Raw genomic sequence first — 24645 nt, forward strand, 5'->3', positions numbered from 1 at the left:
AGCACACGTGTGCACATGGCCCCCCAGAGGGGCCCAAGGTGCGCCCTTGCCTGACATGGAGCAAAAATAGGCCGCTCTGGATTCCTGCCTGAGAGACGCTGACCCCAGGAGCAAGCCTGGCTGCCCTGTGGAGGCTGGGACGTAAACCCAGGCACACGGTGTGGGTTTGCACACGGCCCGCACCGGGAGGGCAGTCTGATCCCCCTCCCCCGGCCCAGCATCTGGCTCTAAGTTGACAGAGAGCCTCAGAACAGTTTGTGGAGCAAATGGATGGACTGCCTTGGAGGGGCTGGAGAGAGGGGTCCCCAGGGCACCGTCCTGCTCCGCCAGAGGCACTGAGATCTGAGAGGGAAGCCCGAGACACCCTCCCAGAACTCCAGCCCAGCGTACTGGGCGTAGGGGCCTCCGAGGCTCAGAGCAGGCCTGGCGCTTCCGGGGATGCTGGGGAGAGGCCACCCGCTGGCTCCCGACTCCTGCTCGCTTGCGGCCCTCCTTGGGTCGGGCCCAGGAGCCCTGCGCGCGCATGTAGGCACATGTGGGCCGCCGCGGGCCAGGCGTGCCCCAATCAGCCCACTCTCTTGGGAGTTCTTATTGAAAGCCAAACAAACCAAAAACGCCCTGGTCTTGCCTGAGTTCCTCCCTGTTGCCAAGTGGGTCTCATCTCAGCTTCCGGGGGCCTCTGGTTCTGGAGAACCCCTACCCCTGCCGGCTTGGGTGTAGCCGCCTTGGGCACGACACTGGCCTCCATGCTGGCCTCCCCTGGGGTCCAGACTCCCCTGTTTAGCAGCTGGGTCTGGGTGGGGGTGGCCCCAGCAAAGCTCCCTGCCTGGCTGGGGAGGAAACGCAAAGTTCCCTGTGGGTAGGGAAGGAAGGGCCTTTCAAGGTGAGGATGCAACACTTCCTAATCTGCGCTCAAAGCCTCAGGGAAACCAGGGGGACAGACGTCTCTGCTGTCTCGCTGTCTCTCCGTCTCTCCGGGTGTGGGCAGGGGTGTCCCTGGGGAAGCAGGACGGAGGGAAGGAGCGGCGCTGGCGGTCTGCCCCGACAGCATCCGCCCAGCACAAGGCTAGTGTCATCAGGCTCCCGGAGAGAAGGGGGGCTTCCCAGGCCCCCAGACCACAGGAGGCCCCTGAGCCTGACACCTTGGAGAGCTGGAGCGAGAGGAGAGGAGATGAGACCCTCGCTGGATGAGGGATGCAGCGATCCCACATCCCATTAGGACTCCTTGTGGCGGGCCGCTGGCCCGCTGGAAGCCTCCAGGCTCCCTCTTGCTATGTGGCTGCTGGGCGTGGAGATCCTATCAGCCCTGCTCCTTTTGGTTCAATGACTAATTCCCTGGCACTCGCCTCAGATCTGTAAAGAATGTGGACAAGTTAAAATCTGAACACGGTTGTCGTCGTGGGGCTGCCTCCCCCTTCCCCTGAACACGGTTGTCGTCGTGGGGCTGCCTCCCCCTTCCCCTGAACTGGGAGGCAGGGGCAGTTTGCTCTGCTGGCCTGGGCCGTCCTCCTGTTGGGGATGGACCCTGGGGGACAGACATGAAACCCCAGGCTGGGCTGTCCTTGCTAGGGATGTGGAAGGCTCCCTGCAGCCCTTGGTGGAGTGAAAGGGAAGACCCTCCAGAGGGGTCGTGCTCATCACCTAGAAGAGAAAGGAGATCTCTGGGGGTTGGGTTGGCAGGCTGGGACCCCTCCCCCCAGGACCCACCAGGTTCTCAGCCTCCTGCAAGTGGGAGAAGCAGGCTCACATCCCGTCCTCATTCCTGGGCATTTGTATGGTGGGGTGGGGGGCATCCTGCTGCCCCGTGCATCTACCTATCCATCCATCCATCCCTCCCTCCATCCAGCCATTCATCCCTCCCCCCTCCCTCCCTCCCCCTCCCTCTCTCTCTCCCCCCTCCCTCCCTCCCTCCCTCCATCCATCCATTCATCCACCCATCCATCCATCATCCATCCGTCTATCCATCCATTCATCCATCCCTCCATCCCTCCATCCCTGTGCCCACTTGCTCTCTCATTCAGCAACCTTCCTGAGTAACCACTCCGTAATGAGAAATGCACTACAACCCCAAAGGACGTGCTAATAATTAATAATAATAAAAGCAATAGCAATAATTACAGTTGCGAGTCCCTCACTGGCCACTGAGGGAGGACCCTGTCCAGTGGCGGCCGTCCAGTAGAAACGGGATGCAAGCCACACATGTAACGTTGCATTTTCTTGTAGCCACATTAAAATGGTGAAAAGAAACAGTGGAAAGAATTCAAGAATTTATTTTGCTTTTCCCAAACTATGCTCGTTTCAGCAAGTGATCAATAGGAAATTGTGAATGAGATATTTTATTCTATTCTTTCCATTGGCACTAAGTCCTTGGAGTCTGTGCCCTTATGTCCACAGCACAGCTCAGTTCACACTGGCCACGTTTTCTGTGCCCGTGCAGGGGTACGTTGATGACCCGTGGGACAAGGTCTGTCCTTGTCGGGTCTGAAGTCCAGTGGGGAGGACGCAGAGCAGTGCCGTCCTGGAGCAAGGGGGTGTGAAAGCACGTGGGGCCCCCACCCGGGCCCTCTGGAGGCGTTGGCTGTCCCTCCCCTCACACCCACAATGGCCCGGGCCAGGAGAGGTGAGGCTTGGCTGGGTCCCTCAGTTGTTTTTATTGAGTTATAATCGGCATACCACACAATTCACCGACTTAAAGTATACAATTCAGTATTTTTAAAATATATGCACAAAACAGACTCACAGACTTAGAGAAGAGGCTTAGAGTTGCCAAGGTGGGGAGCGCAGGGTAGGGAAGGATTGGGAGTTTGGGATTAGCAGATGCAAACTATTATTTACAGGGTGGACAAAAACCAAAGTCCTACTGTAGAGCGCAGGGAACTATATTCAATATCCTGTGATAAACCATCCTGGAAAAGAACATGAAAAAGACTGTGCGTGTGTGTGTGTAACTGAATCGCTTTGCTGTACAGCAGACGCTAGCACAGCATTAAATCAACTCTACTCCAGTTTAAAAAATTCACAGGTATATGGACCCATCACCACAGTCCATCTGAGAGCGTTTTCATGGCCTCAGAAGGGAACCCTGCACCTTAGCTGTCACCCCGAAGCCCCACCCCAGCCCTGGCCGCCCCCATCTGCGTCTGTCCCTGTGGGTTTGCCATCCCTGGACTTTCATGTAAACGGGAACCGTATGGCGTGTGGGCGCCTTCGTGTGGCGTGGTTTTGCATTTCCTCCGGGCTGTAGCGTCGGTAGTTTGTCTCTTCCTGATGGTGGAGGAATAATATTCCGTGGCACGGACTCGGCGGTCTGTGTATCCACCTGCAAGGCAGGCGAGGCAGTGGGCACTGAGCCTCCTTCGTCTTCCAGGTGGAGGCTCAGGAGGTTAGGAAGGCCTTTGAGGGGACCGCCGACCAGGGAAGGTGGCCTTAGTGGGGTGGGGAAGTGGGGTCTGCCCGGCAGGGGGCCCCCATCCCACTGGTGTTGGGGCCCTAGGTTTACAAGGTGGGGGGAATGGTCCTGGAGGTTCAAATAGAAAAGCCTGAGAGCCACCCAAGGGATCTGTCAGATGGCAGTTTCAGCCAGGGCCTTGTGCCAACACCCTGACGGCGTTGCCCAGTCTGGCTGTCCCCAACGGGGAGGGCATGGGGTCGGGCCTGACGGCTGATCCGCACTGGGTGGCAGCTGGCCGTCAGGGCTGGAGCATCTGAGGGAGGCACGGTGGGGGCAGGAGGAACGGGGCTGGGGGGGGGGGGCGGGAAGTGGCTTTGGTAAGACTCAGCTGCCTGTCATCCATCACCCGTCACCTCCCTCCCCCTCGGTCATCACCTGTGCTGAGCTTCCTCAAGGCTGGGCAGACCTCAGGAGAGGGTTTCCCTCCCCAGGTCGGGAGGGGGCCCGGGGGGCTCCGTGATGTGGACACGGGTGTGCCTCCGGGGTGCCGAGCTGCAGGGGCCTCTGGGTTATGGAGCCCAATCCTCCTGACGTGCAAGAGGGAGCTGAGCACTGGGGTTGCCCCACGGCCGGGGTTCTCCCCACCATCCAAGGAACTTGAGGGGACAGAGTGCTTGCCTCTCAGAAGTGGGTGCAGAGCAAAGGGGCCCCTCGCCCGCTGTCCGGTCTGCCTCTCCCCTCCACCCCTCTAGGGGACTCCAGGCCCTCTAGTCCCCCAGTTCATGGACCCCGGCGTTGCCATCCCCACCCCAAGCCTCAGTCTCCACATCTGTACATCGGGGGCAGTAGCGCCCGCCCTCCCTCCGAGCCTGGCTGGCAAGGAGAGGAGCTGTTTAAACATTTGCGGTTAGAGCAGGTCCGGCCTGTGTCAGCTACTGTGTCAGCCTCCTGTTGGAAGCCTCCGGATTGCGAAGGTGGGTCTTCCCTGCCAGCCCTCCAGGGGAGATCTGCTCTGCCCTGGATTCAAGACGCTGAAGCGTGGGCCCGTGCCCGCCCCCTCCCTTCCTCGCTGGGGCCTCCGTTAAGCTCCTGACAGGGGCTGCTGGTCCGGACCCCACAGAGGGTGACCCAGGGGACACGCCCACACCGTGAGGCGAAGAGCTCCTGTTCCTTCTGTGTGTGGCCCCGGAGGGGGCTAGGCTGCCAGTGCCCTGGGGTGGGCAGAGGGCGTGGACCAGGCAGAGCTGCTAGCAGGGGGAGCTGGGGGTCGTTCAGGTGCGGGTGGGTGAAGGTAGCCTGTTGTCGTACAGGGGCCCTTCGCAAGTGGCCTCAGCCACCGTCCTTCAGCCCCCAGCTCTGCCCCACCACCTACAGGGCTGGACCGAGGGGCCACATCTGGCCTCCCAAAGCCTCTTGGGCAGACAGCCCCTGCACCGGAGCCTGGGGTGTGCCCACCCTGCGCTCTGGGGCCGCCCTCTGCCCTGCTCCCGGGGGTGGGGTGTCCCCAGCTTGAGCTGTAACGGTGACAGCAGGAGGCGTGGCTCCCTGGGCTGGGTGCTGCCCCTGGGGAGTGCAGCCGGGCACCCAGGGTGTCAGTCGGGGCTGGGAGCCGCCCCCCCCCAGCCCCCGCAGGCCGGTCCCCTCCAGGTGTGCTCGGCGGAGCCCCAGGCACTGGGAGGCTGATGGAGAGGGGAGGGCGAGGTGAATATGTCAGTTTATCCCAACACAAGTAGTGACCTGTCAAGTGGGCCCCCCCCAACCCCCGAGGAAATATTTGGGATGACTGAGCTGCTGGCCCTTTAAGGCTCCTGTAACAGGATACCTCCCGGACGGGATGGCTTCTACTCTCCAGCCTGACTGTGTGTCTCCCCCTTCCCTCCTCCCCTTCCTGCCAGTCCCAGTTCCACTTGCTGAGCAACACCATGGACCAGATGAGCAGCCGCGCGGCCCCGGGCAGCCCCTACGCCCCGGAGCACGCCGCTAGCGCCAACGTGCCCACCCACTCGCCCTACGCACAGCCCAGCTCCACCTTCGACACCATGTCGCCCGCGCCTGTCATCCCCTCCAACACCGACTACCCCGGCCCGCACCACTTCGAGGTGACCTTCCAGCAGTCGAGCACAGCCAAGTCGGCCACCTGGACGGTGAGTGGCGCCCCGGCTCCGGCGGTCACCTGTGGGGCGCACGGTGGGGAGGGCTGCCCGCGACCTTGGCACCCAGGGATGGCACCGTGCACATCTGTGTCCGCTCAGGGCTCCCACCCGGCCGGGAGGCAGGTCTCGGGGCCGGACAGTCTGGGCGTGCCCGCCCCTCGGACGGCCGCGTGGCCAGAGTGGGCCAGCCTCCCACAGGGCCCCAGAGGAGATGGACATGCCCCTCCCCCTGGCGAAGACAGAGGCAGACCCTTCTCACGAGGACTGTCTGGCCAGCATCCCCGAGCTCAGTGGGGGCTCTGGCTTGAATCCTGTCCTGGGTGGGCAGCAGGCTCACAGCTCTGACACCTGGAGCTGTCTGAGGCTGGCGCCGGGGCCCACGGAGGCCACCTCCTCCAGGCAGTGCAGGGCTGGCCAGAAGTGTCTGTTGTAGGCGGGTTTCGGCTTTGCCCACTCCCTCTCTGGGCTGTCATCTCCAAGCATGGGTGTCAGGGATGGAGCCACAGTGCCGCGGACCCCAGGTCCTGCCACCGTGCCCTTGGGAACAATCTGACCCCCCGTCGAGATGGTCGAGATTTTGCCAAGCTTGATAACATCCCACACACCCACGGCTGCTCCCCGAGAGCTGTGATTTGCTGTTGCCCTAAGCTCTCTGAGGTTGTGTAAACCCTTGAAGCTGCCTGCAACCACGAGGTAGAATCTACTATTGTCCCACGTTCGAGTCCAGGACGCCGAGGCACAGGGAGGGGCAGTGGCCTGCTCAGGGTTATGCGGGTGGTAAGTGGGGGCACTGGCATGGGAACCTGGTGGCTGGCTCCCGCGGCTGTGCTCCCAACCACTGAACTGTACTGTCCGTCCTGCGGCGGGGAGAGGAAGGTGCTGCGTGATGTCCCCGCTAGGGCAGAGGAAAGGGTTAGGGACACCAAGGCCCCCGGATACACGGCCGGCTTGCCTCGGAGCCTAGGGCACTGGGCAGGAAAGGGTGCGCCAAGGACCCTCCAGGTCTGCTGCCCGCCCCCAGGAGGGGAGAGTGAGCCTGGCTCTGGCGGTCCTGGCCATGGGGCCACATCACCTCCTCTGGGAACAGCAGCTCGTAATCACTCCGGGCCCCTGGGAAAGGACCCTGGAGCAAAGGAGTCCATGCAGGGTGGATGCACTCCCTCCTGCCCCCGAGGGAGTGCTGAACTGGTGACACCGAGGTCCTGCCGCTTTGAGAACCGGTTCCCACTGTCCCCACTGCCCTGCTGGCCAGGCTGGGGCTCTCCCACACTCCTGGGGTGGCCAGAGGTGGGGCGGAGAGGCAGGCAGCCTGGACGGCCCCCTGCAGCTGTCTCTGGTTCTTGCTTGAGCAGTGGGCTCCCGCAGCTGCTGACCCATTGCTGAGTCAAGGCTCAGACTGACTCCAGGGCTTCCAGTGGCCAAGAGGGGCATCTGCTCCCGTCAGTGCCCAGATGTCCTCATCTGGGAATTTTCACTCCACCGCTCCATTGGTGGAGGTGATAAGGCTTAACCGGGATGGGCTTAGCACAGTCGGTGCCGGCATCTTCATTATTTTCTTGGATGATGGGGGTGGGGGTGGGCTGCCACGGAGCCTGGTCCTCCTGGACCAGGTTGTTTAGCCAAAGCTGCACCTGCAGGGGCTTCTTTATTGCCTGTGGGGTCCTGCTCCCCACACCCCTGCTTTGAGGTCTGGCCCTCGAGGCATCCCTACACTTGCACGTCTCTAGTGACAGGAGGCTCACTACTGCCCCTCTTCCACATTCTGACTTTTGCTCCCTAAGCCCTTTCTCTCCCTTCTAAGGGGGAGGGTCCCAGTCCCTCCTTCACTGACGTTCTGTCATCAGGGCCTGAGTTGCTGGCCCCATAGGAGTCCTGGTAGGCAGCTTGGGCGGGGGGGGGGGGGGGGGGGGGAGGGCGGTCCTGGCTCCCTTCCTGTCCATTGTTTGAGGATGCTGATGAGGTCTGTAGCATCTGGGGGGCTTTGAGCACCTGGGATGGTCTGAGCTGGTCCTCAGGGAGGGACGGGAGCTGCCCCCTCCTGGTTGCCTCCACCACCCCCTGCCAGGTGTGTGGCCTCAGGGCTGGAGGGGCTCACGGCTTGGTCACAGTTGTGCTGGCCCTAAGTGGCCCCGTGGAGTGGCCTGTTGTCCAGGATGGAGGCAGCCCAGTGGCCGCACCAGAGGGCAGGGGAAGGCTCATTTGTCTGAGCAGCTGTGTCTCCAAGCCCCAGCCCTGCTCCCCCCAGTGCCCCAGCAGTGGACGCCTCCCTCCCAGCCTGGGCACCTCCACCTGCACCCCCGCTGAGGGCTCGCCGAGCGGAGCTGAGGAGGAGGGTGCAGCTGTCTGTGCCCAGACGCCCTCCCCAGCCCTTCTCCATGCGGGGGTGGAGGTGGGACAAACATCCATAATGAGATTCGTGGCACCTCGGCTCTGGGAGCAGACCCCACCCCTGCAGGCTCCCTGCCTTGCCCGGGGCGGGGTGGGGGACAGGCGGCCGGCTCACGGGGACCCCTGGGCATCCCGCCTGCTTGCAGCTCTGGGCGCCTGGCTGTGCGGGCGCTGCCCAGACTTGCCGCCCGGGCTTGCCCTCTGGGCCTCCGCGCCATGCCGTGCGCGGCCCCGCTACGCCCGCCGGCTGGTAACTGATAGATAATTCGTATGTTTCTCAAGTGCAGTTCCAAACTGACTGCTGCCTTCTCTCCTCTTCCTGCTCAGGAAAAACACCCTCAGCAGCCCCCAAGCGGCCGCAGCTGTTAATGGGGTCTTTGGCTTCTGCTCGGCCAAGGCCTCCTGGGAGTCCCCCCAGTGCCGGGCGCTTCATCTGCTTTGACCTGTGTCCCTTGACTTCAGCTCTCACGCCTGCGTTCTTTGCGGGCAGAGGGGCCTGGAGCCCTCAGCTCACAGGCGTGTGTGCACGTATGCGTGCACGCAACACTCGTACATGCATGCACAAACACGAACACATGTGCAGACATGCACACACAGGCAGACGCGCAGACACATGTGCAGACGTGCACACACAGGCAGACGCGCAGACACATGTGCAGACGTGCACACACGCAGACACTGTACACGTGTACTTGCGCACACAGGCCCGCAGGCCCCTCCTGGTCGCTGCCCAGGGTTCTGACAGCCCCTCCCCTGCCACAGGAGTCAGGAGGAGGCGGGTAGCAGGTAACTGAGCTGCCGGAGGCAGACCTGTAGCCAGGAGCGGGGGCGGGATGAGATGGCACTATGGCCGGCGGGGTCGCCGTGTCACAGGGGGTTCTGTAACGCCCCGCCAGCGTTCGCTGTTTCCGAGCGTGCTGGCTGAGGCTTGTTCTTTCGGGGCCGTCTGGGCTTTGGAGAGAGACAGACGCCGTGAGAGATCACAGCTGTGAGCAAGGGCCCGGCACCCCTGGGCACTGATGTTCTTTGGGCCGGTGGACGGGTGGAGCCCGGACAGGGATGGCAGTGCCGGGTGCCTGGGTCCCTGTTCCACACCCTCCCCGGGACATGGCGGGGTTGGCCTCTGGGCCCTGATGGCCACTCCCATCCCCGGGACCCCCGTGGGTTGGCAGTGTGGGGCCTGCTCCCAGCCTGAGCCTCTCCAGGGAAGGAGCTGTCCTTGATGTTCTGGAGGTTTGGGGAGGGGCTCCAAGGTCAGCAGGCAGGCGCGGTGTGGTTGGAGCCCTGGCCCAGCTGGGCATCTGTGGGCGCCTCGGGCAGACTGGGTGGCACTGCTGACGGCCCTCAGGGCAGGCTGCCGTGAGGCGAGATGGCGCGGGTACGCACAGGTGCGCACGGGTGCGAGGGCACACAGCTTGTCCCTGGGGGCCTCCAGCCAGCCCCCAAGCCTGAACACAGCCCCCTGAGTGACCTCCAGCTGCCCCCACATCCGACGGGGTGTGTGTCCATCCGTCTGTCCTGGGGGCGAGCTGGCCCGTGTGATGTGAATGCCCTCCTGTCCCACCCCTGCCCCAGAAACATGTGGGAGGGGGCCCGGGAAACGCAAAGGCTCTACGAGGGCTTCCTGGGTAGAATGTGGCTGAGTCAATGCTAATGGATTCGGGAGAAAACTTTCCAGCCCCTCGGAGGTTTGCAAGTAGGAGAATAATAGTGGAGGTGTCCTAACATGATCGTGGTATCAATTGCGTTATCCTAAAAGTTCATGGAATGCATAAGTGGAATTAATACCTTTTACTGGCACCAGAAGCAATTATATGTATTTGAAGCCGAGGGAAGAGTCCTAACAGTGTTCATCGCAGAGGTGAACCTCCGAGTATTCAGGGGAAACTGGGGAGAATCTTCAGCAAACGCTTGCCCTGTGCGGAGCTCCGCGGGGGGTGCGCTCCCTGCGGCTGATCCTGGGGGGGGTCAATGCCCCGGCTCGTGGCCCGAGGTGGGGGTCCCCTCAAGCAGCGGGGGAGCCCTGCACCTGGAGGTCACAGAACTCAGCCTGGGGGGCCCTGAAAGGGGCCCCGAGTCCCTGCCGCCAAGGGATCCCAGGGCAGCCCCCCCCTCCCAGCTCTGAGGTTCTTGCAGGGGAGGCGAGGGGAGGCCTCAGGGACAGGGCTCCATCTCCCAGGTGCGGGGCTGTGGGCAGGGCATGATGCAATAGACGTTTTACCAAGAGTCCTCTCTTGTCTGGGGCTTGTTTCCAAATTGGACACAGCTCTGTGGATTCTAGGGTGCCTGGCTGGTGGGCAGACAGAGCCCTTGCAGGGCCCCTGCGTGGGGAGCCCCTCCCGAGCACCCGGGTACATGTTGTAGGCTCTCGTGTCCTCCTCAATTTACGGATAAGGAAACTGAGGCTCGGGAGGGCAGGTCCCTGCTCAAGGTCGCCCGTCAGCAAAGGGTGGAGCGGGGGTCTGAGCCCCGGCAGCCTGACCCCTGGCTTTCATCACGCAGCTTGTTGGGGGCACAGCCTGTGCCCCTCTGTGGAGCACGTCAAAGGAGCAGCCTCCTCTCGGCTCCGAGGGGTGGGTCCAGGGACCCCCCCCAGGACCCAGTGGACCAGTGGTGAGGGGGGCTGACCCCTAATAGGTCCAGGGCCTGCCCTGGTGGGGATCAGCTGGGCCCAGCAAGCCTGCAACTACTGTTTGTCAGTGAGTGAGTGACAGCTGCCACTGGGCGGGGAGAGTCTGCCCAGTTCGCCTTCGCAGCCTGATTTTTACTGACTGATGAAAATTCCTTTATACATATTCCTCTATTATAAAGAACACTTTATAATTACAATGCTCCAGGGCTGACCAGGCTCAGAGGTAAACATAGCTACAGGCCGGGAGGGACTGGGACCACCCCCCCCTTCCTCTTCTCGCACCTGAACCTGGCCCCCTGTTCCCGCCCCACCCTCCGGTGCCCTTAGCCCCCTCTCTAGCTGGGAAAATGAGGCCCGAAGGGGAGCTCTCGCCCCAGCTTCTCCTAGAGCCACTGCTGCAGCCAGGGGGTCCTGAGTGCCCTGGACCTCGGCCCTGGGGGAGCGAGTTGGAGCTTGGCTTCCGAGCTGGGTGGGTCCCTGTGGTTGGTTGTCAGGGAAATCTGCTTTGGGGTTTTCTCAGATCCCAACCTTGGAAGCCAAGCTCAAGTTCATGGATCCCAGGCCCTGAAATTTCACCGGCTACGATCTGGGCTGTGTGTGCTGCATCTCACTCTAGGGCAGGAAGGTCCCCGTGAAAGGTGCCCAGGGTTCGGTGAAGTGGGCAGTCAGAGGCTGTTGGGGGAAACACGCAGTGGCCTGGAGGCAGGCTCCCCCAGGACCGCAGACCTGCCCAAGGCGAGGCGCCCCCTTCCTCCGTGGGTCCCCGTGTCGTGAGGGGGCAGCCAGTGCCTCCAGGGCCTCGGAGAGGATGCACCAAGGTGGTACCGATGTGATGGGAGCCGCCGTGTGCTGTGGGGTCAGATGGATAGAAGCAGCACTCCCTGCCCCAGCCGCTTCGCTGGATATTTACGGGTTCCAGGGAAAACCTCGATGGCAGCCGACTGTACTAAAAGCTGAAAAGTGACCACCCCTTGTGTCCAGGGCGTGCAGGTCCCCGGGGGCTCCTCTCCTGCTGGCCGGGAGTGGAGTTGATTTAGTGAAGAGATGCACTCGCTGCTTCCTGGCTGGAGGGCGTGGCTTTGCCTGTGGTCCTGAACTGGGGACTTCCCTGCAGCTGCCATGGCAGGAAGGTCAGAGACAGGAGGGCCCATCCTCAGGGCTCCCGTCGGGGCTGACACGATGGCCCTCCGGAGAGGCCACCTTGAGTATCTGCTACAGCTGCGGCCACAGCCTGGCCTCCCCTAGCGCCATCCCCCCTGCCTCCTGCCGCTGGTCCAGCCCCAGGCCATCTGGAAGCTGCAGGGCGCTGGGGGAAGGAATTGCCCACACCGGACAGTGGTCATGTCCAGCATGGTGGGCCCACAGGCAGAGGCTCCTGGACTGTCCTGTGAGCGGAAGGTGCCCACTGACCCTCGCAGTCACCGTGCTCACAAGGCCAGGTCGGCTCAAAAGGCTGCGAGTGGGATGGGGTGAGCGTAGTGGGGACCTCCTTCCCCTGGCCGTCAAGGGGGCCCTCCCGGGGCTGGGCAGAGCTGGGCTGGTGGGCAGCCTCCCCACGCCGCCCCGTGCCGGGCAGTTCTGAGGCCCGGCCCACAGCCCTGCTGGCTGGGTTCTTGCCAGAGCGCTCTCTCTGTGAGGCCAGCTGGGGGATGCCCCTGCGGCAGGGATGCCGGGCGGAGGGGCCACGTTCGGACCTGGCTGAGGCCCAGCGTGCTGCTTGGGCTATCGACGCTCTTTGTGCCCCGGGAGTGGGAGGGGTGGCCGCTGGCGGGAGTTCTGGGGCTCCCTGCAAGCCCGGCCTGTCCCGAGGGCTCAGAACGTGTACTGCTCACCCCCTCCTCAGGGTCTGGGGGTGGCCGGATGTTGGGCCTGGGTTACGGAACAAGGACCAGATGGAGGCCCAGGCTCACCTCACCCTGCCCGTGAGGGTGTTACTGAAGCGAAAGGAAGGGCCGGGCCCTGGGCAGCTCCTTCCGTCCTGGGAAGGGGCTTCTGGCTGGGGCCAGAGTGCGAGTGATAACAATGGGACCCCCTGTGTGCAAGACCCCCTCCCCCACTGCTCATGGGGGGGCCAGTGGATCGACAAGGCCCTTTGGAGTCGGGACTGAGACTCATCACACGGCATCTTGACAGAAAAAGGGGGGGGGGCAGAGCAGCCTCCTTTATCTGCTGGCCAGGCACCGGCTGTGGCCCCCCTCTGGAGCCAGGGGGCCCCCAGAGCCTCCAACCACCAAGCCCGCAGCCAGGGTGGGCCGCTGGCCGTGGGTTTCCCTGTGTGTGGACCCTCACTGCCTTCTGAGCGTGGGTGCTCTGAAGCAGGCTGGGGTGATGGTCACCCCCCAGGCCGGTCACCTCCCTGACACCTGTCAGAGCCCCCCATGCTCCTGGCCACTCTCTGCTGAGTGAAGACACAAGGGCTTTTCTACGGTGAGTGAGGGTCTGTGGCCTTGGGGAGGTCCTCAAAGGGTCCATAACCCAAGAGAGGAGAGAAACGTGGGTGTGAGCACCCGCACACGCACGCACACACGCACGCACACACGCACGCACAGATAGCAGATAAAAGTGGTCCATGAAAAAATCAGTAGAAAAAATAAAGCCCCCACCGCAGGCCCCGTCTTCCAGAATCTGTTGTAACAGATTCACCCAAGCTGGTTAACGGTATTTGCGGTTTGCAAGATGCTACACGTCCCTGGAAAATGACAGACAAGTTATTATCACCTCTCCACTCTCCTTCTGCCCAGACCTGCCCGTGCTGGGCACCCAGCTGCAGGGGAGCAGGCGCGAGGAAATTAACAGCCACCACGCCGCGCCCGCCACCCTCTGCCCACCACCCCCTGCACCAGCCCTGCCAGGCCCGAGGCTCCCAGCCAGGCTGGGCCGGGCCTATCGTGGACTGGGGGGGGGTGGGGTGGATCGGAGGAGAGGAACCGGGTGGAGGCAGGATGGGCACACACCAGCGTCTGGGCAAACCATTTCCTGCAAACACGAAGGAACTCACGCATCCCCGAACAGGCAAGTCCTGACGGCTCTGTGTCAACCGCCGAAGATAAATAAGATTTTATCAGCTCGGAATCTGTTGAAACACATCCATCTAGCGGTTCTAGGGAAGGAGAGGCAGGAGGGAGGGAGGGCGAGAAGAAGCATCGCCGCGTGACCTTTTTTACAAAACAGATGAGGACCCAGGCGCCCTCCTCCTCCCTGCCCCGTGCCCGGGGCGGCCTGAGGCCCCGGAGCTCTGGGAGGAGAGGAAGGATCTAGGGGCGGGGGTGGGGGGCTCCTTCATTCCCTCCAGGTCCCACCCTGCCCCCAACCCCAGGTTTGGCTGTCCAGGCCTACCCCCTCCCCCTCCCAGGCTTCCTTCCTGCCCTGCAGCCCAGCGGCCGCAGGTGTCACCACCTGATGCTACCAGGGTGGGGAGACCTCAGGCACTCCTCCCTGACGCTGCCCGACTTGGGCCCGGCTGGGCGTCCGTGGGTCCAGCCCCTGCTGGGGGGCTGGGGCCTGACCGGGTGTGTGCCCAAGGGCAGCGTGAACAGCCAGCTGAGGGCAGTACTGGGCTGGGGACACTACTAGGGGAGCGGGCCACCCAAGGCCGTCGGGGGCCTTGCCGGGGCGCAGAGGGAGGGGCCTCCTCTGTCCATGCTCATTGCCAGCCAGCCGGGGTGAGGCACCCCAGGCAGCTCTGCGCTCCCAGCCGAGCCGGCTTTCGGCTTTCGGCTTTCGGCTTTCGGAGGGGCGGTCAGGCGGCCGCTGCCCTCGGTACCAGGGACAGCTCCCAGCAGCTCCTCCCAGGGGCGGGGCGTCCACAGCTCCGGAGGAGGTGGCCAGTGGGTCTGGGGCAGGCAGGCCAGAGGGAAAGGCTGCGCTGGTGGGGGCGGGGGCTCTGAAGCCACGTGGCGGCGATCAGGGAGCCTGGGGAGGGGGCTGCAGCTTTGCGCCTCCCAAGGCTGCGCCTGGAGCCTGGCTCCGTCCATTCCCTCCTTGGGGCTGCCTGAGGTGGTTGGTCGATGGAGAGGGGACTGCGGGGCCAGCATGCCCTTGGGGGCCCGTTCGGCTCCATCCGTCCCTAACCACAGCCTTGGACTTGAACCCACTGCTCCTGGCCAGGAGCCACCTCACCTGGAGATGAGGAAGCACAGGAACACGTGCGGGCGCTTCCACAGTGGGCAAGGTTCAGGGGTGTTACATGTAGCGGCACATCACAGGCCAGCGATCAAGACGCGGGGAGGTGTCCAGTGGTTTAAGGCATCCCAGCTATCAAACCCAGAGCCAATACTGCAACACAGTGGCCAGGCTTCCGACGCCTCTCCCCTTGCTGACCACCCCCCAGCCCAGGCCAGCTCTCTGTGGGTCCTCTACACGCCCCCCGCCCCCAGCCCTGGTCACCTCATTCGCTGGACCCTCCGCAGGCAGGTGGGACACCTGCAGGGCAAGAAACACCCTTTGGAATCCACCAACGCTGCAGGAGGCCCCGGTGAGGCTGCGTGGCATTCAGGCGTGAGCCTCCTGTAAGTCTAGTTTCTTCTGGGGGCTGAGGGGCTCTGTCCATTTTCCTTGGTGAGCCGAGGGGCTGGCAAACACGAGGCGCTCAACAAAGGCTTGCCGAGTGGACGGCTCTCGGGATCCCAGCCTCTCCTCCATGACTGCTTGTATTCAGGTCCCTGGAGTCCAGCTGAGGCCCGCCATTCCCTGTGGGGCCCTCCACTTCCAGGAAGTCCCCTAAGTAGGCCCCTGGAGCTCCTCCATGACACTCACCAGACAGTTTCCTCTGGAAACTAACTGCACCCGTGTCTCAGGTCAGGGACGGGTCCCGAAGCCTCACACATGGTGGACAAGAGAGCTGGGCACTAAACTGGCGACTGGTGTTTGCTTTGGGCTGGGCTACTGCTGCCCTGGGCACGGCCCTCAGGACAGGGCTCAGCTCAGGATAAGCTCAGCTTATCTCCCAGACTGGTGCTTTGGGGAGTGAAGGGGCAGCATCTATACTGGCGGGACCCAGGAGGTCAGCGGTCACCTCCCTGGGAAGTAGGACTGCCCCCCTGTGTGGCCCGAAGCCCACTGAGGGCCCACCTACACCCATGGGGGGTGTCCCTTCCTGCCGAAGCGGGGTCGCAGGCCCAGGTGGATGGGGCACCCAGGAGGCAACAAGCCCTGTGGGCATCCAGTTCCCTTCCACGATAGGGGCCTAAGGGGGCTCGTCCTGAAGTCACTGCTGAGGGAGTTGGACAGGGTCCCAATCCCCCAGGACACCACTAGGGAGATCCCAGCTCGGACCCGAGCCCCCTCAGACCCCACCCCAGGTCAGCATTTCCAGCTGGGTTTCAGCTCATCAGAGGAAGGACATCTCACACTTCTCAGGGCCAAGGGCTCCGAGGCTCTGAGGGTCCACTGTGTCCCTTGGTGGCCAGAGGGTCAGGGTGTCAGGCCCCAGCTTCCTCAGCGAAGGTGGGATCAGACCTGCTTGTCCTCTGGTCTGCAGCAGCCCCGCCTCCAGCCTCAGTTTCCCTGACAACCATGGTGGGATGCGATGGGGGGCTCTCCAGGACCCTGTGGCTGGAATAACTGAGTCCCCGGGGGCCTGTGGGAGGCCCAGTGCTGTGGCATGACAGGCAGCATCCTGGCACTCTGAGACCCTGATGGTCCCCACTGTCCCTGGGGGATGTGGCCATGAGGAGCCCTGATGGATCCCCCCAGCCAGCTTGGAAACGAGTGGGCACCCCTGTTTCCAAGGGACCCTTCCATCAAGGGTCACTTTGAATTCGTGAGAGCCGGCCTGGGTCCTCGGGTGGGCCGCCTGGACCTCTGGGCGCTCGCCCTGGAGGCCCCTTCAGGTGGCCCGAGAGTCATCTGATCCTCCCTGGGTCAAGGTCTTGGGCTGGGGGTCCTGGGGCTTCAAGGTCAAAGACCCCCACCTGCAGTGGCCAGAAGTAAGCCAAAGGGCTGGCCCCTCAGAGGATGGTCCAGGGAGTCCCTGTGCATGTTTCTTCTGTACAGAGGGCAGAAAACCTAACTCCAGGCTTTTAAAACCCGAGATATGAGGCTGTACCCTCCCCCGCTTCAAACTACCGCAGTCTGGGGGCTTAAGGTTCACAGGCTTGATGCACTGGACCTGGCTCCCAGCCCCTGTCCCAGCCCTGCTCTCCAGCAGCTCCTTCTCGCCATCCTGGCCTTTACTGTCCTCATCCGTAAAATGGACCTAATGGTACCTACTTCTCCAACCAGTGAGATCCAGGTGGATAAGCGTCTCAGCCTGGCCGCATGGGGCACTCAGAGCAGCTGCTCTCACTGAGCCCACACCAGCCAGACCCTGATGGGTGGGTGCAGGGGAGAGACTCTTTGAGGGAAGGAAGCGCAGAGGTGTTTAGCCGAGGGTCAGGCATGCGGTGGCCGGGACTCCTGGTGGGGGACACAGCGGGCTAGGGTGTGGAGTTGGGACGGCCAGCCTCACCGCGGTCCCCACCCCCTGCAGTATTCTCCTCTGCTAAAGAAGCTTTACTGCCAAATCGCCAAGACGTGCCCCATCCAGATCAAGGTGTCCACCCCGCCGCCCCCGGGCACCGCCATCCGCGCCATGCCCATCTACAAGAAGGCGGAGCACGTGACTGAAGTCGTGAAGCGCTGCCCCAACCACGAGCTCGGGCGGGACTTCAACGAAGGTGAGTGTCCCTGCCCCCCCCACTCCTGCGCCCAGCGGCCAGCGCCCCAGCCGGGAAGGAGAGGGCTGGCCCGCGGCCTCCTTCCTGGCGGCGGCAGGTCCGATGCGAGGGGCTGACAGGTGGGCTCAGCATCCCCCTCCCCAGTTCCGTGTCCTGCCAGCTCTGCCTGGGGCCTTGGGTGCCGGTGCCCGCAGGTGAACGGGGAGCAGGGCTGCTGAGACAAGTGCCCCGGGTGCATGAGGGCTGCCGGCGGATCTGAGTCCCACTGGGAGGCCCGAGTCCCCTGCGATGCGCCCGGCACAGGGGCGCAGGCCCCAGCTGGCATCTCTCTGAAGCGGCGTCCCCTCTCGGCAGGACAGTCTGCTCCCGCCAGCCACCTCATCCGCGTGGAGGGCAACAACCTTTCGCAGTACGTGGACGACCCCGTCACCGGCAGGCAGAGCGTCATGGTGCCCTACGAGCCCCCGCAGGTAGGGGGCAGGGCTTCGGGGCAGAGACCCCTCGGGTCACTTCCCAAGTGTCCCCGAGCTGTGCAGATCCTCCCTCGACCTCATGTCCGTCCCTCCCTTGCCTGTGGGTGGGGCTCTGACCACCTACAGTGCCTAGCTGCAGGGTGGGGGGGGGGGTCCCCTCCGGCCCTCTCTAGGCATCCACATCCCTTGCTTTACAGTGGGGGGTGGGCCTGCTGACCCTTGGGCCTCAGCCCGGCCCTGCGTCCCCTCTTCCTGCCTGTCTGTTTCCCACGCCCTGGCCTGGGCTCTGGGGGATGGAGGGGCTGAGGTCAGGAGGAGTTAGCCAGGGTAGAGCTGGGGGGCCACGGGGAGAGGAGAGACCTGCGGTCGGGGCACAGCCCTGCAGGGCCCGGAGGTGCAGGGGAGGCTGGGGGGGATTGTTGCAAGAGGTGGGCGGGGGCGGAAAGACCCTGGGGGTCTGACTTGGACCTGAAGGCAGCAGAAGGCTCTGGGGCTGATGTGCGGGCCGGACTGGGGGGAAAGCTGGGGTGGAGAGAAGTCGGGGTGGCACCAGCCAGGGATGGTGGGATGGGGGTGCCAGGATGGCAGGTGGAGACCGAGTCCCAGCAGTGTGCCTTGTGGGCCGTGCTTCCAGGGTGGGCGGGTGACGGTGAGCCCTCACCTTTCCTCTACCTGGGTCTGAGACGCCCACCCCCCACCCCCCTCAGAATTGTACCTAGTCCTCCAGGCACCCCCCTTCCAGGCCCCATCACTGTACCTGGTCCCTCAGGACCCCCAGGACCCCCTGTGGTTCCCTAGGAACAGCCCTTTCATTGGCGGGGCCAGGGAGGGCTTACCGCCCTGCCTTCCCACCGCCCTGCCTTCCCTCCCCCCGAGCCTCACGGGCACCTCAGGACCAGGAAAGCAGGTCTCTCCCGCCCCCTGGTGGCTGCCACATGCCAGCAGTTTTGTGAAAGGCCCGGTTTCCTAAGCCATCATCCTAACCCAGAGAGACCGTGACAACTGCCCATTTTGTGGTACTGGGATGCCCACTGGTCAAGAGTCCCGGGTTCACATCCCACTGTCTCCACAAACTCCCTGGAACAAGTGTGTGTGCTGGGAGCCCACTCGGACGGCTCTGGTCCCTCCCTCTGCCAGAGCTGTGTCATGCACCCCACTGCCCAGAAGAGCCCACAGTTTGCAAAACACACACCTGTGCCCACAGAGGCCTGTGCGTGTGCCCGCTCACAGCCTCTGGCGCCAACCCCCAGCCTGCGCCGGGGCGGTGGCTAGAGCAACCAGACCAAGGCTCTCTTGGTTCCAGAGCCAGCAGGGCACATGGCACTCACTGTACCTACTGTGTGGCTGGCTGGATAGGTAGGTGGACGTGTGGGTGGGGGATGGGTGGGTAGACAGCAGAGGACCACAGGACAGGGCCCAGCACCCCCTTGCCTACCCAGAGATGCGAGGGGCAGGTGCCTGGAAGCCCAGGAGCCCCCAGCCCTGCGGACTGGGGCCCACGTGCTGACAGCACAGCTTCTCCCTGCCCCTCCTGCGGCAGGTGGGGACAGAGTTCACCACCATCCTGTACAACTTCATGTGCAACAGCAGCTGTGTCGGGGGCATGAACCGGCGGCCCATCCTCATCATCATTACCCTGGAGACGCGGGAGTGAGTCTGCCGGACGCGGGGGTCGGGGGGGGCATTGGGGCAGGGACTTGGGCCTGTGCTTCTGGCGCGCTTGCTGGAGAGACAGGGAGGCCATGAGCAAGGGGAGGTGCAGGCCCTGCAGGCCACGTGCTGGGAAGGGCTGCTGGGGCAGGAGCTGCCTTGGGAGGGACGCAGGGCACCTGGCGTCCCAGAGCAGCTGGGCACTCAGCCCTGAGCCCTCGGCCCGTCAAGGCCGGTCCTGTGGGGTCCGAGGTGGGTGGGGACGGTGGGCCCCAAGGCTCACGGTCCCGGCTGTGCCCCTGGACAGCGGACAGGTGCTGGGCCGCCGGTCCTTCGAGGGCCGCATCTGTGCCTGTCCTGGCCGAGACCGCAAGGCGGATGAAGACCACTTCCGCGAACAGCAGGCCCTGAACGAGAGCGCTGCCAGGAGCGGGGCTGCCAGCAAGCGCGGTGAGCAGGACCGAGCCGGGGGTGCGGGGCTGGAGGGCCACCCTGGAACGTCAGAGCCAGGCCACCCTAGGACACAGCTGGACCTTTCTCGGGGCTCGGGGGAAACGCACGAGCCTGTGTCCGGGGGACAGAGCCAGCCCCGCCCGCGTGGCCGCCCCCGGTGCCCTCTGTCCAGTGTGGGTGGCCGCCCGGGTTTGCTCATCCGAGTGGGTGACCGGTCTCCGGGCCTGTCCACAAGGGGCACCTTGAGAAGGTCGGCTTGGCTAACCTGCGCGTGGCCCCTCCTCCCTGCCCACTCACGAAGCTGCCGCACCCCGTCCCCTGGCAGCCTTCAAGCAGAGCCCCCCTGCTCTCCCTGCCCTGAGCACCAACGGGAAGAAGAAGCGGCACGGGGACGAGGAAACCTACTACATCCACGTGAGTGTGCCGCATCTGTGGCCTCCAGGCTGGGGCCCCAGGGTGGCAGGTGCAGCCTGGCACATCTGAGAGCTGAGACCCCGAGCTCTGCAGGCTGCAGGGTCTAGAAGGGAGAACCAGCTCTCAGAGAGAGAGAGCTGGCCTGACGCAGCTCCCCGCGCAGGAGTGTTGCTGTAGATACAATGGTACAGCGTGTGGGGCAGTGCAGGTCTCCCCACCGGCGGGGAGGGCACGTGCCAGGAACCCCACGCTCCCACAGCCTGGCAGGCCCCAGCCACATCATCAAAGTGAGTTTACAGCCTGTGGCGTGATGCGGCCATTCCAGCTCGGATAAAACCCCACCTGCTCTGCTAGGACTGGTCTCCGTGACGTGAGCTTATCATTTTTTGTCTTTCACGAATGAGTTCCAAAAAAAAAAAAGGAATGAGTTCCTTGTTCTAAAAGCCCCGTATTTGTCCAGCGCCCCCACATCCCAGCACCCCAAGTGTGCTGAGCTGTGGAAAGGGGAAGGTGGGCAGTGAGGCAAAGTCTCAAGGGTAGGAAGGGGTGGGCGTGGTTTGTGCAGACAGGAGACCCACACACCAGACTCCCCCTGACCTGCTTCCTGGGAGAGGAAAGTAGGGTTAGGGGACTCCCGGCCCGTGGGGGACTCGGGAGCCCCGAGAAAGGAGAGGCGCTTCGCCGCGCGGGGGGAGGCTGGGGCGGGGCGGTGCCCACACGCACCTGGGCAGAGGGTCCACCTCTCCGTGCTCAGGTACGGGGCCGGGAGAACTTTGAAATCCTGATGAAGGTCAAGGAGAGCCTGGAGTTGATGGAGCTGGTGCCCCAGCAGCTGGTGGAGTCCTACCGGCAGCAGCAGCAGCTCCTGCAGAGGCCGTGAGTGCCGCCCCTCCCGCCCCCAGGCTGCGCGTCCTGCCCAGCTGCCCGGGGGAGAAGGACGGGACAGGGCGACCCAGCAGCACCAGGCCACGCTTGGCGTCTCATCCCCCGGGAGGCCTTCCCTGAGCTGCGTCGTCTCAGCCCAAATGTCTCCCGAGTGAAGGCAAGGGGCGGTGGTGGGAGAGACGCCGACCCACCAAGAGCAGGGCCGGTTCCAGGGGCCCCCACCCCCTCCCACCCCTCGCCCGGGTCCTGCCTGGCCACCGTCCGGCAGGGAGGCTGGGCGCGGAGGCGGGCGCTCTGACACCTCAGCGCAGGGTGGGGCCTCCAGGCCCCTGAAGCAGGGGGGCTTTACATGTGGAGGTGCTTCTTACAGACCCCAGCTGTCCCTTCCAAGCAGGAGCCACCTGCAGCCTCCGTCCTACGGGCCCGTCCTCTCGCCCGTGAGCAAAGCGCACGGGGCTATCAACAAGCTGCCCTCCGTCAACCAGCTGGTGGGCCAGCCTCCCCTGCACGGCTCGGCGGCCGCGCCCAGCCTGGGGCCCATGGGTGAGTGGCGCGGGCAGCGTGGCCGGGATGGGCGGGGAGGCCCAGAGGGCGGGCCTGGCTCCAGACACCCCAGCTCAGGACCACGCGGGGCTCTCGATAGCTGCTCCCTCCAGCAGCTCCTGCCCAGGAACAGGAGGCACGGCCACAGACGGTCTCCTCTGTCCACTCCCGGTCTCGGGGAGGGCCGAGCGTTACGAGCCTCCCCCGCACAGCCTGGGACGCCCGGCCCGGCCCCCTCTGACCGTCCCACCTGCCTCCCGCCCAGGCTCCGGGATACTCAACAACCACGGCCACGCCCTGCCGGCCAACGGCGAGATAAACGGCGGCCCCAGCTCCCAGTCCATGGTCTCGGGGTCCCACTGTACCCCGCCACCCCCCTACCACGCCGACCCCAGCCTGGTCAGGTACGTGGGCCGCTGCCAGCCGCTGCCACTAACCCGCTAACCTCAGCCCTGGTGGCTGCTGGTCGCCTGGCCCCCAGCCCGGGGGCGGTCTCTGCCTGCTGCCCCTCGCAGCCTGTGCTCTAGCGCTCTGCCGTCTTGAGAGCAGACAGGGGCAGAGGGATGTCGGGAGTGAGCATCCAGCAGGTGCTCGGAGGGAGAGCAAAACAGCCAGGGGTTCCTGGAGGCTGTGCCCCGGTGAGTGGCCACCGCTGGGCAGGGGCGACCTGTGGGGTGGCCAGTTCCCACCCAGACGGGCCGCACAGCCAGGTTCTTGGAAGTTCACGCTGCTTTATTTCCGCGATTCTCTCTGCAGCTTTTTAACAGGCTTGGGGTGTCCAAACTGTGTCGAGTGCTTCACCTCCCAGGGCTTACAGAGCATTTACCACCTGCAGAACCTAACGATGGAGGTAACGGCCCCGGCAGGGCAGGTGCAGGGAGCCCACCCCCAGACCAGCGCACGGCCCTGTCCGCGGGGCAGGGAGCTTTCTCCCCTTGCTGGGGCAGTCCCTCCGTGTCCTGTCCTCCCCGTGTAAGGGAGGGCTGGAGAATTTGGAAAACCTTCCCACCGGCAGCCTGATCTATGTGCTGACATCCGGCTCCATGCGGCTGGACGGGACTCGCCGGGGCCCCTCATTTGGACTTGAGTCTTGTCTCCTGTGACCCGGCTGCCTTTGATTTGGGGGACTGGCTGTCTCCAAGGCACGAAGAAGTGCAGAAAGCGAAGGCCGGAAGGGTCCTGGGGCTGGTCTAGTTCAGTGCCATTTACACAGGGAGAAGCCGAGGCCCAAACTGCTTGCCGTGCACGCACAGCGACTGAATGTCTGGTCCCGGATGTGCGGGGTACAAGTGCCCCACCCGTGGCATCCTGACCCCTGACCTCACAGCCAGGGCTTGTCTTTAGGTTAAACAAGAGTCCCAGCAACGAGCACTCGTAGCCTGGTGTTGCCTTGAGTGTAATGACTGTTAGCCAGAGCCCGGGAGACAGCTGTCGGCCGGATCCTGGGGGGCTCCAGCTCAGCGGGCTGGAGCCTCCGCAGCCCCTGCTCCGCAGCCGGCTCTGGGTCAGAGGCCCGTCCAGGCTCGTGCCCAGCCAAGGCCACAGGGCAGAGATGCGGGTTTGCCAGGGGGAGCTGGGGCCAGTGGCTCAGAGGGCTGCCTTGTTGTGTGTCCACTAATGCCCTCCCTAGGGAACAACCCCCCTTGCTCCAGGCAGCTAACCCCTACTGGGCTAGCTCAGTGCATGTTAACCCTGCCTCACCAGCAGATGCTGTGCCTGGCCGGGTGGTGGGGAGGGAGCGGGCGACAGGAGCCTGAGGATCTGCTCTGCCCTTGGGGGGGCCCCCCCGCCCGCCCTCTAGGTCCTGGCGTGCGGGGAGGAGGGAGCTCCATCTGTCGCTCTGACTGTGCTCAGGGCCCAGGAGTGGCCTCAGCACCGCCCCCCCCCACCCCCCACCCCCCCCACACACACATCATTTCTTAGCTCTCCTGCCACCTGTCTGGGGCAGAATTCAGTGTGGCCAGACCACCAGGCACAGGGCGGGCCCAGCACTGCCCCTCCTCCGACCACACTATCTGCTTCCCCCGCACCGTCCAGCGCCCGGACAGGTGGCCCTTGGGGTGTGGGTTCCTTGCCTCCCTCCTGGTGGTCCCACGATGGCTGTGCGGGGGCAGGCGGAGCCCCTGGCGGGATGGGGAGAGGGCAGAGCCTGCCGCTGAGCCCTCTGACGGGGGCGGCCGTGTGCGCTACGCTTGCAGGACCTGGGGGCCCTGAAGGTCCCGGACCAGCACCGAATGACCATCTGGAGGGGCCTCCAGGACCTGAAGCAGAGCCACGACTATGGCGCGCAGCAGCTGATCCGCTCCAGCAGCAACGCGGCCACCATCGCCGTCGGGGGCTCCGGGGAGCTGCAGCGGCAGCGGGTCATGGAGGCCGTGCACTTCCGCGTGCGCCACACCATCACCATCCCCAACCGCGGGGGCCCGGCTGGGGGTGCGGGGCCCGACGAGTGGGCCGACTTCGGCTTCGACCTCCCGGACTGCAAGTCCCGCAAACAGTCCATCAAAGAGGAGTTCACGGAGAGCGAGGCCAACTGAGGTGGGGCCGGCACATCCAGGGCCCCCCTGACCCGGTGCTACCGACCCAGAGAGCAGAGAGCCCCGGGAGCCGCGCTGGATGTCTGCTTCCTTTTTGTCACCAACTGCCTTGGGAGGCAGGACCTCTGGGCTGTGCCAGGAAAGGGACTTGGGCAGGGGGATGCCCCTGAGGAGGGGCTCCGGGAGCTGCACTGAGGGTGCACGCCCAGGACCCATCCTCCAGGGGTCCGGGGGGCCTCCCCCTCCCTGCCTTGCCTTCCTGGGGGCTGTGCTGACCGACTGCCAAAAAGTATTTTTCGATGTCTCTGGCTCTGGGTAGCAACACGGCTCGGTGCTTGTACCTAAACACTCCTGTTTTCGGGTCAAGGTTCCAGACTACATCTCTGCCTGAGGCTGTCCCTCTGCTGGTCTTGAGGGTCAGTCTGCCCTTGCGCACCTGACCGCTGGTGCAAAGCCCACTGCAGCCACCT

At 64.2% G+C, this 24645-nt stretch overlaps 1 protein-coding gene across 4 annotated transcripts in view; it reads left to right on the forward strand.

Moving 5' to 3' along the window:
• TP73 (tumor protein p73) overlaps positions 1–24175 on the forward strand; it is a 44172-nt gene extending 19997 nt beyond the window's left edge. For 2 of the 4 annotated variants that reach the window (XM_065885704.1, XM_065885714.1), the window contains exons 3-13: positions 5287–5535; positions 17034–17220; positions 17575–17690; positions 19234–19343; positions 19651–19793; positions 20122–20210; positions 20965–21086; positions 21490–21638; positions 21904–22042; positions 22395–22488; positions 23837–24175. In XM_065885704.1, coding sequence (XP_065741776.1) covers positions 5287–5535; positions 17034–17220; positions 17575–17690; positions 19234–19343; positions 19651–19793; positions 20122–20210; positions 20965–21086; positions 21490–21638; positions 21904–22042; positions 22395–22488; positions 23837–24175 — 1737 coding nt within the window. The remainder of the gene's footprint in view (positions 1–5286; positions 5536–17033; positions 17221–17574; positions 17691–19233; positions 19344–19650; positions 19794–20121; positions 20211–20964; positions 21087–21489; positions 21639–21903; positions 22043–22394; positions 22489–23836) is intronic. The other 2 variants (XM_065885723.1, XM_065885730.1) reach the window with 2 other exon arrangements.
• Positions 24176–24645: the final 470 nt, after the last annotated feature.

This window comes from Phocoena phocoena, chromosome 1 (assembly GCF_963924675.1).
Source record: "Phocoena phocoena chromosome 1, mPhoPho1.1, whole genome shotgun sequence".
Lineage (NCBI taxonomy): Eukaryota > Metazoa > Chordata > Mammalia > Artiodactyla > Phocoenidae > Phocoena > Phocoena phocoena.